This window comes from Rana temporaria, chromosome 12 (genome assembly GCF_905171775.1).
Source record: "Rana temporaria chromosome 12, aRanTem1.1, whole genome shotgun sequence".
Taxonomy (NCBI): domain Eukaryota; kingdom Metazoa; phylum Chordata; class Amphibia; order Anura; family Ranidae; genus Rana; species Rana temporaria.
This window is the reverse complement of record NC_053500.1, coordinates 89,891,740-89,907,304: the sequence shown is the minus strand read 5'-3', so window position 1 is coordinate 89,907,304 and position 15,565 is coordinate 89,891,740. Positions and strand designations below refer to the sequence as shown.

Here is a 15,565-nt window from a genome sequence, read left to right as displayed (position 1 = left end):
TTCACCTACAATTTCAGCCAGGAACACATCACCTTCCTGGATGTGGAACTGTATATAGATGAAGGGGCTTTCTCTGTTCCACGCTATATAGGAAGCCTACGGCTGGCAACAGTTTGTTGCACGCCACTAGCTCACATCCCAAGTCCCTTATTAACAGTATACCCTATAGTCAGTATCTACGACTGAGACGCAATTGCACTCAAGAGAATGACTTTAAAAGGGAAGCTGCATCATTATATGCACGCTTAAAGACCAGAGGCTATAGTAAGACCTGCCTACGTAAAGCCTACAACAAGACAAGTGCCTTAGAAAGAAACTCCCTCATCTATAAGCCCAAGAATACACCCAAGACTAACACTACCAGAGTGATTACACACTTTAACCGTCAACACGGCTCAATCCGCAAAATTTATAATAAATTTTGGTACTTGCTCACCTCGGACGAGAAAATCAGCAAGTATATTAATCCAACACCTCAAATTACCTTTAAGCGCTCTCTATCGATAAAGGATAAAGCAGTTTCAAGCCACTATGTGGTTCAAACTATCCCCAAGCCTACCCAGATGGGTACTTTCCCTTGTGGCAAATGTAACTTTTGTCGTTACATTCTGAGGGGCACTAGCATTACCCTTCCGAATGGAGACACATGGTCACCAAAATTCCATGCAACCTGTCAAACGGTGGGGATAATATATCTAATGAAGTGTAATTGTGGGGCCTACTATGTAGGAAAGACGAAGCGCAATTTCTTTTGTAGGATAAGAGATCACGTCTTATCAGTATCCAAGAAGCTAATGGAAACACCCATTAGCCGGCACATAGGATTATTCCATAATCACAACCGTGCAATGCTAGGCTTCTACGCTTTAGCACATATCACACTGATGCAGATAAGCGTTTGTTACAGACTGAAGCCAGATGGATATATACGCTGAGGGCTACCCAGCATCCCGGACTGAACGAGAACATCAGTTATAAACCGTTTCTTTAACAACTTTGTAGTACCATCTAGGTTTATACATTGGATAGGTCTGTTATCGACTACTCTTAAGGGTTCGGAATGCTCTGGTTTTCAGAGTTTTCTCTGACTCGGATGCATTATTAGCATCCATGACTTTTCCAAATAAGATGCCTGTCATATACTCTGATGGTGGTTTAGGCTTTGGACAAGTCACTGTGTTTATCACTCTGATCAACGTATGTTAATGGGCTATTTTCTTCTTTTTTCTTTATTATTTTTTCTTTATATTTTTTTTATTACTATAATTTTTTTTTCTCTTTATTTACTTATTTAATCTCGTTTGCAACTTCTCCGTATGGGTTCTGAGTTAATCTCAACTGTTTCGGGGACTCCATGCCCAATGCTTCTACATCCTGTCCCCATCTACCCTTCCCAAATGTTTAGCAGCTGGTAATTTATTCCCAGCTAATCCAGTACTGTATACCTTTTGGCTTTGAGAATAGGTATCGTCTATGCCAGGTCTGATTGTCGTGCTGCCAATGGGTTAGAATTTGGATTCAAAACCACCTTCTTCAGACACCCTGACAGCACGCTCTCAGCATGACATTATCATGTATTGCTATATTTTGCGTTTTACCGCACAGAAACACAAATATGTATGGTACAAACCTTGGTGCCTGTGGACGTTTTGCTAGCCGCCCCCTCCTTTCAGCTGTCACTATTTATGCGTTTCCCTCATTTGTTTTATGTTCTTTCCCCCCCCCCCTTTCCTTTAGTATTTCCCTTTTTGCTAGTTATTTTTGTCCTTCTACTACTTTCATATTTATTCATTATTTTCATCTTTTTTTTTTCCATCTATCCATTTTCTTTCTTCTCCTTCTTTCTCTTATTTTTTATTTTCTTTCTTTTCCTTATTCATCTGTCTTTTTTCCTTTCCATCTATCATGTTCCTTTTCTACAACAGTGGGAATATTGTCGCCACATGCGGCGATCGCATCACATTCCTTTCCATGGGTTGCAGTGCTCTCTTTGACAGCGCTCCACACATCCATGATTGCCTATGTGGGTGGTTGGGGGCCTGTGCCAGCGCTGCTAATCCCATCGCTGAATTCGAGCGGAGGCACGAATCTCAGCACAGGTCCGCCCCGCGGTCCACGCCATTGGCTGCAGTGTGTTGGTCATATCTCTGACCGCGCCCGCTGCAGTTCCTTGTTTAGCGCCGCCTCTCTGGGTGTCACAGGCTTTGTCTGCGCTACGGAGTTGGGCGGCGCTGACAGGGGAATCCCATGTGACGTCAGCCGCCCATCCGCGCCCACTCTGATTAGGCGGATGGCCCACACACAGGTGGTGCCGTTGCAGCCTAATGGAGGAAACTACATATGCAGCTCACACAGCTATCAGCCTCAGTGTGAGCCCGCTGTGTATGTGAAGACAGCATCCACATTGCTCTGTGGTTTTCCAGCTTTGTAAGGTATGCACTTGGCCAATCACTCTTTCTTTTTTTTCTCTGGTGAACTCTTGCAGTGATTTTTTTCTTTTTAATATTCTAATTACCCCCTTGTTCTTCTTTTTATTTTTATTTTTATTTTTGTCACCTATATTCTTAAATCTGCAGATTCACTTGTCCTATTTAAACTTGGAAGCCTTTAACATACTTGGTGCTGGGGTCCTTTTTGCCTTCAAGCAAATGATGCGGCCACACTGACTAGGTATTTTTGACCCAAATTAATTTAACTCTTTCTTACAACTTTTTCCATTAAACTTTTTGACATATTCTTTCTGTTCCATACAAGTGCAGTTACTTTGTTGTACACCATGCACCCTGTTGTTGAAGTGTTATTATACTATCACACTTCAACCTCAAGCTATACTGCTGAGTTAATTTATATTCCTTTCATAGACTCTTGGTGACTTTCACCTTTATTCATTTACTTGTCATCATTTACTCTGAATTAATTGATTTAATTAATTAAATCTTTTTTAGGCTCCTTTCTGCTATGCAGTAAGGGTTTTTGTTTATCTGATCGGCTGCTCAGCATACCTTCTTGGAACCACAGATCAAGAATAACATCCACCTATTTGACATATATACCCTCACTTATCCTGCTTCTGAAATATTCAGCAGGCTATAGTAGTAAGTTACTCGTTATTGTCTAACCATATGTGATATTTACTTATGTAGCAATCTCTTGCGCACTTTGTCACTATCTACTTAATTGCTAAACCTATGCAATTTATTCCCTTTTGTCATTGGGTATTGTCTATCTTCCCTTCCTCCCATTAGGTCCATTCATGGGCCTGCGCTGTCTCTCAGGTCTATCCTTGTTATACAGGGACACCTTCCACCACTAGGGGGCGCTTGCATCCGGGTTATGGTTTTGTTGCGATCTCTGCTCCATGTGACCTCATCCCACTTCTATCAGGTAGGGGCAGCTCTATAGTCCACAATCTAGTGATCAATATATTGCAGCCCAATGTGGCTACCATAACCTCTATGTATACAATACAGTATACTTACCTCTGACATTGTTTTTCTTCTATGGTTGTATATTTCTTTATTATTTTTTCTGTAGTAGATTCATGCTATGTTATTCTCATTTTTTCAACTACATTGTAATATGTTATCTAATTGTTATAGATTATCACCCTCCACGGGTTCCTGACGAAGCCTTACTGGCGAAACTAGTCGAACCTCTCTACGTGGGGTCTGAAGAAGACTATGTGCAGTTATCTGCACGATCAGTACTTTTTCTATCTCTTGTCTGAATATTTTTTAAAATATATGTTACATTTTTCTATTTTTCTATGCCTTTTGTAATAAATCTTTTATATCTAATCAATTGTTTGCTTGTATGATCCATTTGTTTGGAGTTTGATCAGGCTTGTATATATCTTTGTTACATTTATGCATTTTGCATCATATAAAATCCCACACTCCATCCTGATACAGGAACCTTTTCTGAATCGCCTTTGGGCGCTGTATCCATTTCATGGGTAAGGAACCCCTTGACCTCAGAAGAGATGGGTTTTAATCTTTCTCCTGAAGGCCAAGTGGTCTGACTCCAGTCGGATGGTGGTTGGTAGTGCATTCCACAGGCGAGGTCCCTGGACTGCAAATCTTCGATCTCCTTTGGACTTGTATCTGGCTTTGGGTATCTGGAGGAGGTTTTGATTGGTGGATCGCAGGCAGGAATAGGCAAATACTTGTCTATTGTGTTTTTCTGGTGAATAGCCATCAAACATTTCCGAAATACATTGTGTAATTAACAAAGGACACAACCTCCTTGAGGGGGGGGGGGATGTTGTGATAACTTGAGTAAAAAATAAAAAAAAAAGAATTTAACCAAAAAAAAAAGGTGGAGTACAACAAATTATTTTGGAGATCTGGCTTTAGAAAAAACAAAAATGAAATATTTATGAGATCACAAGCAAACAAAAAAAGAAGTCAGTATGGGAGAACTCTGTCTAAATACCATCAGCAAAACAACGTCTTTATTCTAGCAATAGAACAAAGAAAAAAATGTGCTGCAATAAACGAGGCACTAATTTTAAAAATGTAGAATGTGCCATCTCCAAAACGAATGCGAGTTTTACAAGAACGAGCGCTCCCGTCCCCTAATTAAGTCTGAGCATGCGTGGATTTTTAACCGATGGTTGTGCGTACTAACGATCGGTTTTGATCGGTTTTGACCTATCGGTTAGCAATCCATTGGTTAAAATTTGGACCAATGATAATGGTCCATCAGACCGTTATCCTCTGGTTAACCCAGGTGTCGGCAACCCGCGGATCCGGAGCCACATGCGGCTCTTTTGAACCTTTGCCGCGGCTCCGGGGCACCTTTTGAGGGTAACGAGTAATCTACCTGATTACTCTTACCCTCGCGGTAACGCCGTTCCCATTACTTGGGCGGCGTTACCGCAATTACATCTACCACGCGGCGTGTGGGGGGGCAGGGGGGGTCATGTGGCTACAGGCCTGAGCTGGCCTGTGATTCGTCACAGCGCATCATGTGACTGGCCACAGAGCTGGAGTCTCCCGCCCGCCTCAGCCTGTCACGACTCGAGAGCTCTCAGCTAAGCCGCCGACATATAAGGCTCCACTCTGGATCAAAGACTGTGGCACCACTTTGGGACCATCGTACTGTGAGTTCAGTAGTACTGCAGTTTATCAGCTCACTCCGGACTTGAGAGCGCCAGTCTGTCTTTCCAACACAATTTAGTCTTTTACAAGAGTTTCATCATGGGAGTATGCTGAGCATGCAGGCACCATCACAATCAGAGCAAACAACACGGCCTAAGCTGGGGGCTGGGGCCAGCCTGGGCATGTGGAGGTGGAATCTTGTGTGATATATTGTACAGTATTGCGTTTGCTGGGCATGTGGAGATGGAATCTTATCTGATATTGTCAATATCAGATAAGATTCCACCTCCACATGCCCAGTAAATGCAATATTGTACAATATCAGATAAGATTCCACCTCCACATGCCCAGCAAATGCAATACTATACAATATCGGATAAGATTCCACCTCCACATGCCCAGCAAATGCAATACTGTACAATATATGATATTGTACAGTATTGCATTTGCTGGGCATGTGGAGGTGGAATCTTATCTGATATAATTGATATTGTACAGTATTGCATTTGCTGGGCATGTGGAGGTGGAATCTTATCTGATATTGTCAATATCAGATAAGATTCCACCTCCACATGCCCAGCAAATGCAATACTGTAAAATATCAGATAAGATTCCACCTCCACATGCCCAGCAAATGCAATACTGTACAATATATGATATTGTACAGTATTGCATTTGCTGGGCATGTGGAGGTGGAATCTTATCTGATATAGTTGATATTGTACAGTATTGCATTTGCTGGGCATGTGGAGGTGGAATCTTATCTGATATTGTACAGTATTGTATTTGCTGGGCATGTGGAGGTTTTGCGGCTCAGTTTTTTTTTTCCTTCGGAAAACGGTCCAAGTGGCTCTTTATGCCTTAAAGGTTGCAGACCCCTGGGTTAACCGATTGTGTGTATGAGGCCATGGGTTCAGGTTATGGCCCTGTCTTTTTCAGACAAGAAAATAGCGGAAGATCCTTTAGACAGGAGGTTCCTTTCAGCCAGATCTAGACATGCTCCCAAGGTCATCAAACATGTGCCTCCTTGGGATCTGTCATTGGTGTTTAATGCTCTAACAAGGGCTCCTTTTGAGCCTTTGCATGAGGTTTCCCTGAAATTATTTTCCTTGAAGATTTCTTTCCTTTTGGCTATTAGACAGAAGGATTTCTGATCTGCAGTCTCTTTCCTGTAAAGACCCCTTTCTGAGGATTCTAGAGGACAGTGTAGTGATTAGGCCTGATCCTTTCCATTTGCCCAAAGTATCTTCAAACTTTCATAGGTCCCAGGAGGTAGTCCTACCTAGTTTCTGTACCTCTCCTAAGAATGCGGAGGAGTAAAGGTTTAGTCTTTTAGATGTTAAAATATGTCTTCTTCTTTATCTAGAGAATCCAGTGGTTTTTGGAGTTCCTCCCAGCTGTTGGTGTTATTCAGTGGCCCCAAGAAGGGGTCCAAAGCATCTAAAAGTTCTATTGCTAGGTGGATTAGGGAAGCTATTTGTGAAGCATACAAAGCGTCAGGTCGCACCCCTCCTAGAATTAAGGCTCATTCAATGAGATCCATGGCTGAGTCATGGGCAGAAAGAGCAGGGGCATCATGGGAAGACATTTCTAAAGCTGCTGTCTGGTCCTCCTCTCATGCATTTTTAAAACATTATAGAGTTCAGATTTTTTCCAGCCAGGACCTCTCCTTTGGTAGGAAAGTGCTTCAGACAGTTGTCCCTCCCTAAGGTATAGAGTCTTGCTTATCCTCTCAAGTAGCTGTCCTAGAAGGAGAGGGGGGAAAACCCCTGTTAGACTTACCGGTAACGGTATTTCCAAGAACTTTCCAGGACAGCGTCTTTATTCTCACCCTATTCTACTTTTCACTGGTCGACCTTGTTTACCCGGTGGTGGTGTTTTTTATGTTTCTATTTTTTTTCCTCTGCCTAGTGCACTTTTGGTGGAGGTTTACTTGATCTTCTAAACAACTGAGGGTCAGAGGAAAGGGAGGGGCCTGTAGAGAGCGGAGCCAGTCATCTCTCATGTAGCTGTCCTGGAAGGTTCCTGGAATTACCGTACCTGGTAAGTCTAACTGTTTTTTTCAGTGTATCCATAATTGACTCCTTCTCATATGTATGTTCCATTATTGTTGCTTCAAATTGTAAGAAAACCTTTTTTCAATAAAAAGTCTGTATTAAAAAAAAAAAGATTTGTCGCATTTGTTATTTGTGCTGCATTTTTAAAGTCGTTATTTAACTCTGAATTGACCCCCAATGTAATCATTTTTAATCAGTCTTTTCAGGGTCCGTGTGATTCAGAGATCTAGTTCCCATTAATCCAAGAAAGGTAGGGTAGCCTGTCAAGTTTCCTATAGCAGCAATTGATATGCCCAAGAAAGCATGTGACGACTTGGGTCAGAATCTCTACACTCTTGTTCAAGGGGTGTCAGAGCTCTCACAAATCGACATGCCTCAGGTAGGGTTTTAGTTCAGTTTCTCTTAGAATAACTGACCTGCACATGGTCACTAACACAGCTCTATGTTTGAGTGGTTGTGTCAAGTCTTGGGAGACATATAATAAGCTGTTACGATTTCAAAGAAATACAGTCAGAAATCTTTCCCTTTTGTTGTCTTCACAAACATGGAAGCCACATATGTGTGCTCTGTAAAAACATTTGAATTTAATATTGTATAGAAATATTTTGTAATGGATCATAGTACAAGCTCCACTTCAGGGAAACAAAGCTAGAAGTATAAGTTGAATGTCAAGGAACTGTTTGTTACTGTTACAAGTTGTAAAACCGACTTCCTACTATTAGCATGATGAAGTAAATATGCAATAATCGACTAATAAACCAATACAACTATTCTTCCAAAAGGTGTTCACGTATTCCCTGTATCTTTTGCATACACGTATTAACTTGTCTATCCCTATAGTTAGCTAGTCTATTAAGACTCTGATAAGCATAATGATATAAGGTTATCTATAAAAGTAAACACACTGCTGTTAAAACAATATCCTATTTATTTCCCATGAAAAAAAGCAACTGCTGATATAAAAACATTAACGTAAAGTATAACTTCAGAGTATATGACAAAAGAACATCAAAGATACTTATCACATCCTCTAAACATGGTCTCATCAGCTGTGCTCAAGATGGTATCAAAAAGAGCCATCAGGCTTAGGCAAAAGTCAGCAGTGAAAGAGGCCAATCTCTCTTCTTTGTGTACTTTTTACTGAAACATTCACACCCACTCATATTCACCCCCGCTTGCATCCTGTCCAATGAGATATTGCCACGCAGTAGTCCTTGTAATATATTATTACTTGCCATATTGACCTCTAGGGGGCAGATCATCTCCAGGAACTTGTTGCTCTTTTGATATTTGTCACCAATCATCCTGGCAGCCATTGCTCTCTTTGAAGCTTGTATCTCACCAGGTGGGCTGGAGCCAAGCCCTCTTTCTATGCAGATTATGATATGCTACAAAGCTTTGAATGCAACTTGTTGCCTTACAACTTTGGGCCATCTGCCTGTATGAACCAGGAACCAACATTCCAGAACTATGATATTAAACCATGTTGCCTTCCAACACATGGGATGTTCTTAACCTATAAAAAATAAATAAAAAAATCACTCATGGAGAGGTAATTGAATTATTTCCGGTGTTTAAAAGATAATAAGACAACAGTGGGCTGTGTCTTGCTTCTGAACTTTAAGCAAGAAACACTTTTTAGCGTGGTTGGGGAAATTGAGTGGTTTCTCTCGTTCAGCCCCGTGGAGCTAGCACAAGTTCAGCATGACTTTGTCCATTAACCGCCTAATTATATAAAATGGGAATTGGATGGATGAATGAATAGGTAATAGTCTTTAGGAAGTTCTGTAATGGTAAACCATATTTGTGAAAGGTAAAAATATTTTTTCATCATAAAGGTGTTAATTGTAATAAGTATTTGAAAAAATAAACTGTGTGTATGTATTAAGTTGTATTTTTAATATACACTCTCTTGCTGGTTTCAGGACCAGTTAAAGCATCTAACGGATATAGTGTGGCCAGCAATTGCAGCATTGGCTAAAGAGGCTATTGAAGAAGCAACTACCAATGGTAAGCTTTCCTATTTTGCTCCATTGTTGAGAGATACATGTAGGGTGATCATTTTCCAATATAGCATGTGGCGGATATTCTGCCTCTTTTTTTCGGACAAACTTTGGCCAACTCCAGGAACTGCCTCCTGGCTATATCTTTTCTCATACGTTCCTTTTCTACTACCAGCAATGGCCGGGCCTTGATGCAAAGAGAGCTTTATGCAGTATCACACTGTGATTGCAGTGCTCTGTGGTTATGTCCTCTCAGAGGACAAATTTACAATGCACCCTGCACTCACTTGGTCTCATTCTTCCAAGTTGAAATATGCCAGGTTTCATTTCAACCTGGAAGCTGAAAAAATCTTAAGAGTGAAAGGAATTATTGAGAGGAACAATGCCAGAAAAAGGGTGAGTTTTGCAGCCAGTGCTGCTTTATTTCCTCCAGGTGGATTATAAAAAAATAATACTCTAGAGGTGGGCGTTAAATGTGTATTCACTGGCAAACTATTGGTACTCCAAGATAAAGCCTGAAAAGGGAATGACTGCTCAATAAATAAATAATGTTGTTTGTCATAATTGTTGTTTCTCTTATCGTCCATGGACGGACACAGCCTTCTCAAGTCTTGACAAGTGGGTTATGTTCCTGTTCACAGGAGAGGACTAGGCAGAACATGTTACATAATTAAATACATGTTAATTTAACAGAGTTGAACAGCCCCGCCAAGGGGGCGGTCCCTCCGGACATAACCCTCCTCCCTGCAGCATGCACCCTCCTCCCTGCAGCATGTATCCTCTGCCTAGCAAAGGAGAAGGACGTATGGCTCCCTTTTGGGCTCAGCGCCCTGAGATTTATTGTTTTATTTTCTTTTTAATTTTCTTTATTTGAGAATCTTCTATCAACTGTCGGATGAGTGACATGCTGGATATATAGATCATTGTAGTCTCCTCAGTCTGGCCAGCGAGCGTGAGCACACCGTAGCTATGGGCTGGGTCTGCCACGACATACCCCATGACTCCTGGGGTGGCCGGTGGACTTTTTGCTCCAGGGTCCACACATGACTGGGCTGTGGCGTTGTCTCACTCACAGTGGACCAGACCGACAGCTACTCCAACGCAGTTGTATGCCTGTCAGGAATGCGCCTGCGGGCCCTCGCATGGATGGGTAAGTACAGTCTTTCCTGCCTCAGCGGGTCGGTATGGCTTGGCATTCCTGGGGTTAGGGGGTCCTCCTATCCTCCCTTTCCCTGCTCTCTGTCATATTTCCCTCTGCTGCTCTTCTGCTGCTACCGGGGTTGACCTGTGGGGGGGGCTCCTTTTCCCACCAGGGTGTCTGGGCCCATATTTTTCTGTGGGGGTGTGCTTTGCCTCAGGGAGGCCCCGTTAAGCCTTCTCATCCACATCGCAGTGTTTTGCCGCCATTTTTTTGCAGTCTGCTGTTTGCATTGGAAATTCCATTTGGCGGCCATTTTGTTGTGGTTACGCTATGGCGCAGCTTGGTATTACGGTCTGCCATTTTACTGTGGCCGTGCCCTGTTATCGCTGAGGTGTCCAGCGGCTATTTTTTTAGTGGTTTTGGCCTCTAGTGCTGGCTTCTACACAGCGCACACCACATATCTTTTCACAGATTTTTACCTCACAGCTTATTCCTCACAGCACACGCAGTCCTGGAATCATTTGTTGCCAGGGTGGAAGCGGTGTGTGGGCGTAAGGGGGGTAAAAAGCGCCCCCTCCCCCCGCCAACTCCTAGGGAATGCTCTGACTCAGACCCAGGCCTGGCTGCGGCACAGGACCCCTTTTATGTGTTGTCAGAGGATGTGGACCAGGACCTTCCTTGTGAGGAAGATTCCTCGCTTGGGTCAGTACAGGACAAGGCACTTGTTAGTGCGCTTATCAGTGCTGTAAGGGACTCCCTTGAGCTGGATAGTGCAACTGAGGCATCCACTGAGGGCTCAGTCTTTTTTGGGTCCCACAAATCGGACCGCTCTGTGAAGGTTTTTCCTAATGTGTCCTTTTTTGACAAGTTCATTGATAAGGAATAGGAAAAGCCGCAGAAGACCTTTTGTAGTTCCTCAGCGCCTGGCAGTCTGTTACCCTTTTGAGGACAGCCTGTTGAAAAAATTGGCTTCTGCTCCGGTAGCTGACCCCCCGGTTGCCCGGTTAAATAAGGTGACCACTCTTCCTATAGAAGGGACACCTGACTTCAAGGACCATACTGATAGGAGGTCCGAGGCGCTGACCTGCTCCATGTTAACCATGCTGGGGTCTGCATTGCGGCCTATTGTGGCTGCAACCTTGGTGTCTCAGACACTCACTGAATGGGCAAAAGTTTTGCACCAGACTGTGGAGGACCACCAACTCCCTCTTGAATTTATTAGACTGGCTTACCAGTTGGTCCAGGGCCTTGTATATGTCTGTGATGCTATACTGGATGCAACCCTTCTTGATATCCAGAGTTTGTTTCGGCAGTGGTTTTGCACTGCCTGATTTGGCTCAAATGCTGGTCTGCTGACCAAGCATCCAAAAAAGCCCTGGCAGATTTACCCTTCAAGGGTGGGAGGCTTTTTGGTACCTCGCACCAGGGACGTAAGCCCGAACAAGCCAGCATCCAAACCCGGCCCTGCATGAAGTCTTGCCTCCGCCCGACTCATGGGTGGGGGGACGGCTTTGCAGGTTCACAGCTCAGTGGCTCTCCAACCAGTGGGTCTGCGAGGTGGTCTCGCAGAGTTTCTTTCCTATCCACCGAACAGATTCTTTCCCTCAAGTCTCCCTCTCCTTCCGGCTCGTCGGTCTGCCCTACTAGGGGCAGTGCAGAACTTGCTAAGTTGCGGGGGTAATTTTACCCGTTCCGCAGGATGAGAGGTTTCAGGGATTTTAATCTAATCTGTTTGTGGTCCCGAAGAAGACAGGGTCCGTCCAATTTTGTACTTAAACGCCCTAAATGGCTTTTTTGAGAGAGAGGAAGTTCCGCATGAAATCCATTCACTCAGTGGTGGCTGCGCATCATCCGGGGGACTTTCTGGCATCCTTGGACATCAAGGACGCATACTTGCATGTCCCAATTTGAGCAAGTCACCAGAGGTTTCTGCCCTTTGCTATAGTGGAGGACACAGTATGAGTTTGTGGCCCTTCCTTTTGACTAGTGTCGGGACCAAGAGTTTTCACCAAGGTGCTTGCACCGATCCTAGCTTTGCTGAGACAGCGAGGCATTGCCATCTTGGGCTACTTAGACAATCTTCTGAGAGCAGCTCCTGGCTCAGAATTAAAGGTGGATGTGTCTATAGCCAGCCAGACCCTCTAAGAATTTGGGTGGGTGTTAAACATTCAGAAGTTGGCCCTGGTACCGACTCAGCGTTTGGAGTACCTAGGGTTGATTCTTTACTCCTCGGAGGCGAGAGTCTTTCTTCCCCTGGAAAAAATGCAGACTCTTCAGTCTGCAGTGAAGCTGTTGGCATCCCGCAAATGGTCGTCCCTCCGTTTTTGCATGCAAGTCCTGGGTCTGATAGTAGCCTCCTTCGAGGCAGTACCGTATGCCCAGTTCCACACTTGTGTATTGCAGAGGGAGATCCTGTCCAAATGGAACACATCTCCATTGTCTCTGGATCGTCAGATCCAGGTAAGCCACCTAGTCAGTCTCTCTGAATTGGTGGCTGAGATCCCCGGCTCTTCGGTCCGGGAAGTAGTTTCTTCCCTTCCAGTGGACGGTGATTACGACGGACGCCAGCCTCACGGGTTGGGGGGTTGTCTGGGGGGTTCAGTCGGCCCAGGGTCGCTGGACTCTAGAAGAATCCTGTCGGCTGATCAATGTCCTGGAACTTCGGGCGATCAGGCTATGCCTCTCTTCATGGTCGAGGAGGTTGCAATGTCGCCCAATCAGGATTCAGTCGGACAACGCCACGGCGGTGGCTTATGTCAACCATCAGGGGGAAACACGGAGCTCGGCTGCTGCATCCGAGGTCGCTCACATCCTAAGGTGGGCGGAAAGAAGCGTGTCGTCTGTCTACATTCTGGGCGCAGAAAACTGGCAGGCAGACTACCTGATTAGCCAGATGCTGGACCAGTGGGAATGGTCATTGCATCCGGAGGTGTTTCAACTCCTTTGCAGTAGGTGGGGCACACCGGATGTGGATCTCCTGGCCCCTCGCCTCAACCGCAAGGTGTCAAGGTTCATGGCCAGGTCCAGAGATCCCTGGGCAGACTTGTCAGACGCGTTGGTGGCCCCGTGGGGTCAGTATTGGCTAATTTATGCCTTTCCCCATTGAAGTTGCTTCCTCGGCTGCTCCGCAGAGAGGAGGACGAGGGGATCCCGATGATTCTAATCGCTCCAGATTGGCCTCTGCATCCTTGGTACGCCGATCTCGTGTGCCTGGTGGGGGATGTACCCTGGCAGGTGCCAATGTGAGAGGACCTTCTGTCTCAAGGTCCCATACTTCATCCTGCTTCACAGTCGCTGGCTTTAACGTCTATTGAAAGCCAGGTTTTAAGAGACCGGGGTCTTTCCGACTTGGTCATCTCAACCATGCTGGGGGCACAGAAGTCTTCTTCCAGGAAGATCTACCACCGCACCTGGAAGGCCTACATCTCTTTGTGCGAAGAGATGGGGTGACGTCCACGCACGTATTCGGTTTCCAGGGTACTGCTGTTTTTACAGCGTGGAGTGGATCAGAAACTTGCCTTAAGCACCATTAACGGACAAATTTCAGCCTTGGCTGTGTTCTTTCAGCGGTCTTTGGCAGCCCATTCTCTGGTGGGTACCTTTGTGCAGGGGGTTCGTCATATACTTCCCCCCTCTTAAACAACCTCTTCCTCCATGGGATTTGAATCTGGTGCTCTCAGTTCTTCAGGAACCTCCCATTGAAAACATCAGAGAGATTCCTCTCTTGACACTATCTCAGAAGGTGGCCTTTTTGCTGGCCATTACTTCTGTCAGAAGGGTTTCTGAGTTGGAGGCCTTGTCTTGCAAGTCTCCATACTTGATCCTCCATAAGGATAAGGTGGTGTTGCACCCGCAACCTTTCTTCTGAATTTGGTTTCGGCCTTTCACCTGAATGAGGACATTGTACTTCCATCCTTATGTCCTCGGCCGGCCCATCCTAAGGAGGTTGCGCTTCATACTTTAGATGTGGTGCGTACTTTGCGGGTGTACCTGTCTGCTACGGCTCAGTTTTGGAGGTCTGACTCGCTTTTTGTGTCGGTGTCTGGTCCACAAAATGGCCTGGCGGTCTTGTCAGCCACCATTTCTCGGTGGATCAGGCAGGCCTATGCTGTTAAGGGGCGGGCTTGTTTACACTTGCCAAATTTTACAAGGTTGATGTGAGTGCATCTTATGATGCTTCCTTCAGCCGCAAGGTTTTGCAGGCGGCTGTTTAAAGTTGCACCTCCTCCTTTGAGGAGCTCTGCTTGTTTGGGGTGAAGTAGTTTGTTTTTACTGATACTGTTTCCACTCCTCTTTTTTTTTTTTTTACACTGCTTGGGGACATCCCACTTGTCAAGACTTGAGAAGGCTGTGTCTGTCCATTGACGATAAGAGAAAATAGGATTTTTTGTACTCATCGTAAAATCCTTTTCTCCGTCGTCCATGGATGGACACAGCACTCACCCCTCCTTTTTAGGTTTGTACTGCTTGTTACGTACTGAGGCTGCATGCTGCAGGGAGGAGGGTTATGTCCGGAGGGACCGCTCCCTGGGCGGGGCTGTTCAACTCTGTTAAAGTAACATGTATTTAATTAATTAATAGGTTCTGCCTAGTCCTCTCCTGTGAACATGAACATAACCCATTTGTCAAGACTTGAGAAGGCTGTGTCTGTCCATGGGCGACAGATTAAAGGATTTTACAGTGAGTACAAAAAATCCTATTTTTACACAGATTTAAAGAGGAAGTAAAAAAAAAAAAAAACCCTCTTTAAAAAAAAACACTCTGCAAGACAAAGGCATAATGAGCTAGTATGCATAGCATACTAGCTCATAATGAAGTACTTGCCTGAGATCAAAGCCCCCACAGCGGTCCTTGTTCCCCTTCTCCGTTGCTGCCATGCGCACGGGTGCCGCCTTTCACGCCACGATTGCTGCTTCACAGCCCAGCACTACATTGAGCATTAGAGGATCAGAGAGCTGGTGACTGACAGTCACCATCTCTCTGCTCACTAAAGACCGAAAACTGAGTCATCAGGTGAGTATGATTGATTATTTAGCAGTGAAATGCCTACACATAGGCTACCTGCATAGTGCTTTTGTTTTTCCAGGCATATTTGTAGAGCATCAGTCCAACCCACTTCCTTTTATTGTAATCTGGTGATCTGGAGCCTTTGTTTATCTGTCTGTAAGAAATCCACACCTATTTCATGCTTATTGCTGTCTACCACCCACAGAAAGACTGATACGAAAGTGTCAGAAGTCCTTTTAAGTGTCAATGCGATCC

The 15,565-nt window shown here is 44.7% G+C and overlaps 1 protein-coding gene across 4 annotated transcripts in view; it reads left to right on the top strand.

The window, feature by feature from the left end:
- The window catches only part of COASY (Coenzyme A synthase), an 855,545-nt gene that overhangs the window by 673,706 nt on the left and 166,274 nt on the right, over nucleotides 1–15,565 (top strand). For all 4 annotated transcript variants that reach the window (XM_040331793.1, XM_040331796.1, XM_040331792.1 and 1 more), the window contains one exon: nucleotides 9,085–9,169. In XM_040331793.1, coding sequence (XP_040187727.1) covers nucleotides 9,085–9,169 — 85 coding nt within the window. The remainder of the gene's footprint in view (nucleotides 1–9,084; nucleotides 9,170–15,565) is intronic.